The 10,628-nt window shown below is 38.2% G+C and overlaps 1 protein-coding gene across 1 annotated transcript; it reads right to left on the bottom strand.

The window, feature by feature from the left end:
* Positions 1 to 4,289: 4,289 nt before the first annotated feature.
* On the bottom strand, positions 4,290 to 9,634 carry LOC148715317 (LEAF RUST 10 DISEASE-RESISTANCE LOCUS RECEPTOR-LIKE PROTEIN KINASE-like 2.1). The gene is made up of 3 exons (XM_088702655.2): positions 8,674 to 9,634; positions 7,810 to 7,845; positions 4,290 to 6,661 (listed from the first exon to the last, which is right to left on the bottom strand). The coding sequence occupies exons 1-3, from the start codon at positions 9,617 to 9,619 to the stop codon at positions 5,628 to 5,630; spliced, it is 2,016 nt and encodes a 671-aa protein (XP_088558781.2). The 5' UTR covers positions 9,620 to 9,634; the 3' UTR covers positions 4,290 to 5,627.
* Positions 9,635 to 10,628: the final 994 nt, after the last annotated feature.

Genomic DNA, 10,628 nt, shown 5'->3' with positions numbered 1-10,628 from the left:
AGAATGAACACCCAAACCTCCCCACCTAGTCGACTCATAGATCACATAAGCAAGGAGGTGAGTGCAACACCCTCCCCCTCCTCGCCTCCCCCAAATAAAACTTCGGAACATCTACTCCAGAGACCTCAAAGATGCCATCTACACAATGGTGTTGTAAACTAGAATCGAGCTAATAACCGATCTGACAAGGGTGATCCTCCCTATCATTGATAAAGCACTCGCTTACCACCCCTCCAGCCTATGCCTGATGCTCTGCTCGATGGCTAAACAGTCCTAAAACACTAGGGTTTGCAATAGTTTTCGGGGCCCCAAAGCTTCATTCCACCTGAACCTAGAAAACAACTCTCTCTCTCTCTCTCTCTAGGCCCTTCCTTGAAACTTGAAAAAAAAAAGCTATTGTTCCATCTTGGCCTGATTTGGTAGAAGAATATGACCTTGATCAGATTCAAAACTCTAGGACTTTACTGGCATATAACCCATATGGTGTATAAGTACAATATTTTTAAAAGCCAGGTTATTTTTAAAAATAAAATTTAATATTAATATTATATTATACTAGTGTTATATAAAATTCTAATAATATATAGATATAGTAAAATAGTATATTACTATAAAATAATAAGATCATAATCCAATCTATGTATAAAAGAAATAGAAAAGTATTTGATTAGGAGAATATTGGACATCTTGACTTTGTGCTAGACCGACGACCTCTTTAACCTCGGCCGTAATCGATGTGAATGATTTCAATGTAGACCGAGGTGCTATTCTGCTCGATGCAATAAAAATTAATAGTTACACCAGAGCTGCAATTAACACATGATCAGCGCAATTGTCACCGCGTGCTACTCGCATGGAGTAGTTACTATGTCATTAATGCGCAACCAACCATCATTATGCAGTTATGGCACGTTACGCCAAATCAAGTAATGAACACTTATCTTACCTTATATATAGGAATGACTCGGGGATTCTCAGGTAAGCTATCACAGACATTTCAGCATATTTTCTTTCTTCTAGTGTTGCTCTAGATTTTTGACTTAAACATCGAAGAGTCTCCTGCCGGAAACTTTTCGGCAAGCAGACTTCTTTGCAGGTTGACCTCGGTTACAACCAGTCCCACTTTACTTCAGTCTCATCCGATCTCAGCTCACTTTGGTTCTTATCGATCTCAGCACACAACACGTGGATACCAATCTCAGCTCGGAATCTAGCAGCAATAGGATTAATTTTAGAACATATTTAAATGCAATATAACTAGATTAGTAGGGACTATACTTTCACTTTTAATTTAAGTTCATGATCATAAAAATAAAATAAAAATTAATAAAACATTACTATAATCTAATAACCCACAAAAAATATGGGCATGATATGATAATAGTAAAAATATTTTTCATTTAATTTCAGCATATATTAAGTAAATATGGTTATTAATAATAATACTAATTTCTGTATTAATCTAGTAGTACTAATAAAATATTTTTATTTAATATCATTTAATAAATTATTAAGCTTCTTATTAATGATATTATATAGTTATATTTTGATAAATAACTATATTAAATAAGAGTCCCTGCACCCAATGAAAAATTCTGTGAAAGCATAATCTTTATTTTAGTGTGCGACGCGCATGTGCACGCGTGCGCAGGCGCTGTGCATTTGCGTGTTTGTGACTCAAACAGATATGGGCCCATTGGAATCCTTGAACCGCCCCCTCTGAACCCATTAAGACGGACACATTTACACAAAGCCCCTTAAGAGACGATGGCACGCCGTTTCCTTCGCGTTCTTCCTTCCTCTTCGTCCTCCTTCAGTTCGATCTCCTTTGTCTTCTTCTAGTCGAATATATGGCGACGAATTGAGGGCCTCTCTCCTCAAAACCGGAGCCGTCTCGACCGCCTCTACTTGCGAGTAGGTAATCCATTTGAACGGCCAAATCGACGGCGATTTCTTGTGAGCAGAGAAGCGGCGGCGGACGAAGAGCTCGGAGCTCAGGCGTTTTTGACCGAGAAGACATGTGGATAGGCAGATATGTTTAATGTTTCAGGTGAAGATATGCGGACATACTCATGAAAATATTTGTGCGGAAAAGAATATCTGCATATATGTATGTATGCGGAAGAACGCGCCTGAGTTCAATGAGAACATAATCTTTTTTTAAAATGCGGAACAATATCCGTATATATAAAAAAAAAACATGCCAATATCTGTCAGCGACCACGAGAAACAATTGTCATAGGGAGCGGAGATTCCGCGCATGGAGCGCATAGAATGTCTATGAGGAAATAATCCGCATTGAAATACTATGCGGACATCTTTGTCTGAGGTCCTACACGGATGCGCGCGCATATGCAAACTCATTAAAAAAAAGAGTACGCATAGCTTATCTATGCGTATGTAAATCTGCATAAAAGTCTCGTGGGACGACTGGCTTTTAGCCCGTGTGGACGGCGGGTTTATCTCCACGTGTAGGATCAAGATCCTATTCATTGATTTCCCTTGGCGGCGTAAGATGGAGCTAAGGAAGCCCGTGGATTGGCTTTGACCTCCTCATCCTCCTCCTCCACCACCACCGCCAGACGCCAGCATTTAGTGGTGGGAACAAAGGTAGGAGACGACTTTTTCAGCTCTTTCGACGACGGCTACATATGCCTGAAATAGAGAAGCTTCTGAAGAAGCTCAATAAGCTAGCAGAAAAGATACTCATATTATGCCTTATATTGCAACAACCTAAGACCCCTTTCAAAAATATTAGCCAAAAAATATCATTTGGATTTTTTGACCTTATATAAGTACTTAGGAGCTACCTATTGTATAGCTAATGTGGGATTAAACACACGTACACGCAGATCTTGACATACTCCACTATTTAAGCTCTGAAGTTTTTATTAAGATAAATATCCAAAATCCATTCAAATCCAATCATAAATACCATAATTTCCATCTAAATCCATGTTGCAGCATTCTTTAGTTCACAGAAGCTACCGGCTGGATCCACTCTAATATCATTTGTAATAACCCAGGATCTTACGTAAAAAGACAAGTCATAAGGTATTATTTAGATTTCTTGGTCCCGTATAAGTATTCAGGATCTACTTATTGCATAGCCGATATGGAAATAAATATATGTACATATAGATCCTCACATATGTGGTGGATATAGAATAGACCGAAATCCCGAAGCTTTTACCTACTCTCTCCAATGTTGTCATATTCAGCAAATGCATCTTAGTTTCCGGTACCAATATCTTCCATTCCCATCTTGTGGGATATATTTAGTTTTGAGTTTATTATATTACAGACTATTTGGGTTTAGGTATCAATTTGCAATTGAAATTTTACCAAATGATGTCAACCTAGTTTTTGCAAGGTTATTACGTTGGTGAAGGTGCAAGACCACTTACGTTGCTGATAAGGCATAGGATGTAGTTCTAAAGTGTATCTTCAAAGCAACTAAAGGAGCGGTTCTCAGTCGGGGGATTTCACTCCTAATAAATATTTCACCCTAAGTCAATGCACCATAGTTATACCATTACCAGGGCTTATGTAAATCGTACTCTTTAACAATTCTTAGAAAATGGAGTCTCTCTTCTTGCTCTCATCCTCTCCTCTGCATGTAGCGGGAAACTCCCTTGGCCAACGAGAGAGACGAAAGCGTGTCGAGAGAGAACTGAAATAGAAAAACTGGAAGAATTTTATCTTTACGTAGGGTATGTCCTGCTCATGCATAATCTTTTCCTGCAGCTGAATTAACTCCAAACTGTAAACTTCATATTACAAACTTAAAAGTGCATTTGTTGCACTTTAGTATTGCTATGCTTGCCTGTTCCCCACTAACATAATTTTCCTAGGTAAATCGCAATGAAATGAAGAAGAAAATAATTGGAGTCACGTATATTGAAAAGGGGGAAAAAACTCTTATAAATTGAATCTAATGCTCGCTGTTTGCTACTATTATCTATAATTGCCTCAGCCTTATTTTTGGTCCAAGTGATTTTGCTTTGTGAGTAACTAGATTCATTCTAGTTCTAGCAGTGGGAAGAATGGAAATTGCAAGTGGACTTTCATGGTAGATTAGATGCGGGCAGTAATTCATATTGGAAGATTTCCCTAATTTATGGGAGATAGATCAATCACGCAGTTGATCGGGTTGAACTTTTCATTTCCTGATATTTTCTCTATTCGTTCTTTTTCTCTATTTATATTCAAAGAAAAACTGTAGAACATGAGAGTCAATCCAATAATGAGTCCAATCTGAATTGGACAGCAAAAGAAGGCAAAGAAAGTAAGTTAATGCAGAGCATCTTTTTTCTTTTCTTTTCTTTTCTTTGTAGGAGGATCCCATAGAAAATACAAGGTAGATAAAAAACATTTCCTTTTTTGATGCTAAGGGAGACAAAAAGGAGCCATCCAGCAAAGCAAACTTTGAATATCACCAAACGGATGAACGCAGCAATAGCTCACTGACCATATATACCTCTCCGTTTCAAATGGAGGGTCCATGGTCCGAGTCTTGAGTGGTGTTATCCCTCAATATTTCACCACTAAATATGGGTTGGAGTCCCCTCTTGGTAAAAATCCTAGGTTCCGAGTCATAGATCATGATGGGACCCCCTTCTAGCCTCAAAATGAATGAATGGAAGAATGAATTGAATGAATGGATGAACCTTAAAAAGAATGGATGGGCCTCAAAATGAATGAATGAGTGAATGAATGAATGAATGAATGAATGAAAAGATCAAAGATAGGTCTATATGTGAGAACACAATGCAAACACCCATTATAGCTCTTATATGCAGCACATGCCCTGACCTATAATTCACATTATTCAAGGTGGTAGCAAACCAAATAGAAGCAAAATTGTAGCAGATAATATCTGTCTATATTTATTTCTACATACGAATCTAATGAACATTGATGCAATTTGAGTGTTCTACTATCCATATCCATATCCATATCTGTCTCAATGAAAAGCAGATGTGCACATGGTAGGTAGGTACCTCAATCATTTTACAAATATTCAGTTCTGTTTGCAGTCCTATTAAATCTGGTACAATTTCTATAAATGAAAAATAAGCGACGATATAAATATTTTTTTAACTTAATTACCTTTGATATAATGAAATTTTTAATTTGTTGGTTCATAAAGTTTAACTATCTAACTTATATCTACATTTATATCTATATCATTATTTGATTTGCATCTATATTCATTTAAAAGCAAATAAGGTATGAATTTTAGAATCCAATTGATATCCTCATCATTATCTATATCTGTTAAATAAAAAATGGGTATAGATATGAATATAATGATGTCTGATCCATATATGATCAGTTTTCAGCCCTAAAACCAAATCGATTTTTTCTTGCTATATTCTTCCAAACTCAACGTTTCAAAAAGCATTATTAAGATCCATATATAATATAATATAATATAATATATACTTATTGCAACAATAGAAGCAGCAAAATAAATGAAACTAGATATGTTATTTCATGGCAGCTAGAATATGAGCTTAGAGATTATTATTTAACAAAGCTGAAAAATACAATGAGTTTTGCACCATAAGGAATGTAGGCCGATGAATCATTAGAATCATTGATGATTTTAATATGAAAATGAACTATGGTCTTGGTGGCATTTGCAAGTCACTGATACTTCCTTCCAACATATTCACTACTCTACTTATTGATGGTCGATCTGCAGGCAGCATTTGTATGCACCACAACCCAACTATTATCATCTTTTTGGCAATCTCTTCGGTCTCATTAGTCACTCCACAAGCTTTTAGGGTATCATAATGATCGAGATGGTCATAAACCCAGTGTGGAAAATAAATTTCACTAGTATTCTTTGCTCTTGCATCTATATTTTTACGTCCACCGACCATTTCTAGCACCATCATTCCATAACTGTAAACATCAGATTTGCTAGAAACAACTCCAAAATTTCTAGAGAAGACTTCAGGGGCAATGTACCCAACCGTTCCCCTCGCACCGACTACTGAAATGATGCTCTCTTTCGGAGGGCATAGTTTTGCCAACCCAAAATCAGAAATCTTGGGACAAAAATCTTGGTCTAGTAGGATGTTGTGGGGCTTGATATCAAAATGTACTATGCGTGTGCTGCACCCACGATGCAAGTACTCTAGTCCTCGAGCAATACCGACGGCAATCTCATATAATTTTTCCCAACCAAGTTTAATCTTTGCATCTGGTATCTCCGTGTATATAAATTTCTCGAGTGATCCATTTGGCATGAATTCATAGACAAGAGCTCTCTTCGACCCCTTCAAACAGAAGCCTAGCAGACAAACGATGTTTACATGGGAAGTTCTGCCAATGCTAACTACCTCATTGATAAATTCCTCGCCATTACCTTTGGACTCACCTAAGACTTTCACAGCTACCAGACGGCCATCACAGAGATTACCCTTGAACACATTACCATAACCACCTTGCCCTAACTTGTGACTAAAGGATTTGGTCATCCTCTTAATTTCTGAATACTTGTACCTTTTTGGCACCAAAGATCCATATTTATGTAGCAATTCTTCAACACTTTGCGTATTCTTTGAGTGAGACTTTCTGTAACGAAGAAGATAGACTAAAAGCAATAAGAACCCCAAAGATAATCCTGTTGCGGCAGTAATGGCACCTGCGAAGGAGAAAATGCATAACTGCCATTTGAATGTTCTATGGAAGTATTTCATACATTACTTCAAAACTTTAGCATTAATCTCATAATTTGCATATAAACACAAGCAACATTAAACATATCATTTCACATCTATAAAATTTTATGAGAACTCAAGGCTATAATCTTGAGAAAAAAAGCATCCAATGATTGAGATTTTGATATTAAGATTTTCCATCACGCGCTTGCTTTTAAAGTGATTAACTAATTATCACTACTTTACATTTGATTTTTCACACCTTTGGTCCACTATTTCCCGTTTGGTATACCTCTCATACTTATGTATGCTATAACTCTTAACTATAGCTTTTCACCACTTGGCAAATTGCCAATAATTTCGAGCAGAGTATGGCTATAGTTTTCTAGTTGTGTTTAAGCCAAAATCTTTTTAAACTATACAATTTAATCTGAAGGTCCTTATCATTTCCAATATGACGACCCATAACTCTTTTCTTGGATTTTTTATCACTCATTTCTTGGCCATAAATTATGTAGCACGGCCATAAGGAAAAAGCTCCTAGGGGTTTAACATGATGTCAGGAGGCTTGGGCTCTCTTAAAGTTGAGTTACGCCATTGAAATCTTGATGCAATTATCGTAATGAATAAGGTGGCAAACCCAGGAAATATGGAATAAGGTTCCATGAAGGGATTAAAGGAATTTAAAGTGCCTAGAGCTATTTGTCTTGCAGTCCTATAATTGGGAGTTGAGTTCAGTTTACAAGTGGATTGGCAAGGTTGACTTAAGTGAAATAAATAAAGATGACTTGGTTAGGTTTTTGAAACTCAGAGTAATGCTACAAGGGAGACATAGGGAACTTATAATTTATCGACATAAGGCTATTATAATCAATTGACACAACCATAGAGCACTCATAATATATAGACTCATGGAACCAGGCAAGATGGCAAGCCCTAGTATGAGGGGAGGGTGGATTATTGCTAGGCTATCCAAAGAGTATTAGGTAGATAATTTTCCAATCGGTACTTTGGATAATGCTTCATTTACTTCATTGAGTATCATGAATAAACAAACCAGAAAAAATATTGTTTAATGGAACGGAAGAAGACGAAAGCCTTAAAATGGTAGGTTTAGAGGTATGTTGGTTACCTATCATGATTCCCGTCTTCTTCGAATCGTGAGTTCCTGCAGCATCAGAAAACAATTACCTCCAACTGTTAGAACTCAACCCTCTTGATTAAAAAAAAATATACAATTACATCGTCTGTTATTCTATAAATATTCTGTCAAAACAAGCATTTTTCATGAACAGAGACGTGCATACAGAATTGTGCTTTTAGACAAAACTAAAAAGAAGGAATGAGAAACCATACAATATTGCTAGAATTAGTAGGGACACAAATACAAAGAAGTGAAGTCCCTAGATCTTTCAATGATATCCACTGGAAGTATGATGTTGGTGTCTACTCTTTTTCGATTATCATTGCATTGTCTTTTACATTTAGAAGTGGAATTTCTATTTTAAGTAAAATGATGTCAAAACTTTAGTGGAATTTCTACGGTCATCCTTTTGATGCAGGATTGTTTAAGAATGGGTGCAGGATTGGATAGGAACATACGTTTCTGTTCATACAGGAATTGTATTATGGATGTTTGTGACCGATTTTCTTTCTTAATTGTTAGATATTTTATTTTCAGATTCTTATAGATGTATCTACTCTAGAGTTGTTTAATGAATTCGAATTTACCCAATAAAAAAATGAATCTACGGTGTGGAACAAACTATTTTGTGTGATGATGCTATGCTAATATGCTCTTAATTCTGGAGTAGTCGCTAGTGGTGACTTCCAAAATGAATATTGGCTTAGAGGTCAGCATACGTTCGCGTTCCGGCTTCCAGCCGGCCATTGGTCTAAAATTGACCAAATCCACCAAGGAACAAGACAAAAAGAAAAAAAAAGGGAAGACAGCAGCAATAACAAAAAAAGGGGGGTAAAACGATCGACAACATACCGCAAAGGCGGTCGGTCACTCCGTTGGAGCAGAAGCAGGCGAGGGACAAACTCGTCTGGGTTGTCTGGTACCCGCAGAGCCCGCCGGAGAGCTCGCAGCGATAGCACTCTTCCAATGTCTCGTCTGACCAGCCCAGCTGGAAGCCTTTTTTCAACACCCCTCCAAAGTCACTAGACAAAGCGCTCAAGTTTCCCCTGTTCACCTCCTGAGAGAGGACCGGCACGACCACAATATCTTGGCACTGCAGCACCAAATCGTATTCGTTGATGGCCGACAAATCATCGTCGGTGATGATGTAAGACCGGTTACTGCTGCTTCCGGAAAGGCAGGTTATTCGGCGGTCCGGTGGACCGTCGGGGCAGTCGAGAAAGAAGGTGAGGTCGGTGTCCAGGGAGGTGTAGTTCAGGTTGGGGGTGTAGTTCAGGTTGGGGGTGTAGCTCAGGAAGAAGGTGTCCGAGGTGGTGTAGTTGAACTTGTTGATGAGGGTGAGGTTGTGCCGGGGCCTGGGGCAGGTTCCGGCGGCGAGGACATCCGTGTCGGCAAGGGAGATGGTTTGGTTGTGGTAATCGATGTCGGTCACGGTATAATTGTTGTGGCCGAGAGAAAGGATTGGGGTGTCATCTTGGCATATCAGCATAAATCCTGGGTACCCACAGTAGGTGGAAGGGATGGTGGATAGATTTGGAGCTAGCCAGAATGGGTAAGCGATATCCTGTTTGCCGCAGGTCGAGTTCGGACAGAGTCCGGTCGGGGGGTTGTTCCCAGGGTACGCGTTGGTGGAGATAAGGAGGGATAGGAGGAAGAGGAGGAAGATGAGGAGGGGAGGAGGTGATGAGGGGATTCTACAAGGCATTGTTGATACTTGATAAATTGGTTGGGCGAAGGATGCCCTAATGGGGAGGAGAGCTATATCATTCAGATAGTTTCTGCATTTTGAATCGGTCATGTTGGGCGGGCCCAGCAGCTGCTGAGAAGATGAGCTAGGGAGGAAAACAAGGGCATTATTGAAGGAGGTAAACATGCCAACGAGGTCGATAGAGAACTTTAGTCGAAGTTTTGACTGCTCCAACGAGTTAGTATCTTCTCTTTTTCTTAACACACCAAAAAAAAAAAAAAAATCTTCTCTATTGGGAAACCAAATGCAACGGCAGAGCTTCCACAAAATTTAACTGTAACATGAGCAATAATGATAGACATATTGAGCAAAAGAAAAAAAGATATATGCACGTCCCAAGGACTCATATTTTCCGTATCTTAAGTCATTTGTCTTATTCACTATTAGTCTAGCGTCAAAGTCTTCAAAGGCAGCCGAGTTTATTCACTATTAGTCTAGGATCAAAGTCTGACTAGAGACTACGCGGTTCTACCACAAAAAATAAAAATAAAAAAAGGTCTTTCCAACCATCCATGGATTCGGATTCTATCTTTGGCACGAAAAAGATGATAGGTCTCGAAACTCTTTTCATCTACCTACACAGGTTTGAAGGCACTATTGCGCAATCCAATGATGATTCATGTAAAGAAAAGTAAACCGTTTTATGTGAAAGACAATCCCTTCCTGCCTACGCGATCTCCAACGCTATTAAACGTGGAGCAATTTGTTATTTTTTAAGACGCTATATAGAATGTACCCAAAAAAAAAAAAAAACGTAGCAATTTAGCAACCCGCAAATCAGTTGTATTGACAACCTTGCCCAATGAAGCAATATTGTTACGGTAGCAATTGAGTAGCTCCCAGGGTAGTAGAACTAGGATGGAAAATCTAGCCAAAAGTCATGGGTGCGGGGCTCAAAACCATGAACATCCTTTGATGGCTTTTCCAACTGTGCCGGGTAGCACGGTCAAATATTTTCCAAGTATATCTAAAATATTCATATTTTTAATATATTTTATTTTCCATCTCATCATTTATTTTGTTCCTTTTTCAAGTCATATATTTTTGATATAATAATTTA

This window comes from Phoenix dactylifera, chromosome 1, assembly GCF_051530095.1.
Source record: "Phoenix dactylifera cultivar Ajwa chromosome 1, Ajwa_hap1_PhDact_Kaust_v1.1, whole genome shotgun sequence".
Classification (NCBI taxonomy): Eukaryota; Viridiplantae; Streptophyta; class Magnoliopsida; order Arecales; family Arecaceae; genus Phoenix; species Phoenix dactylifera.
This window is presented reverse-complemented; position numbering and strand designations above follow the sequence as displayed.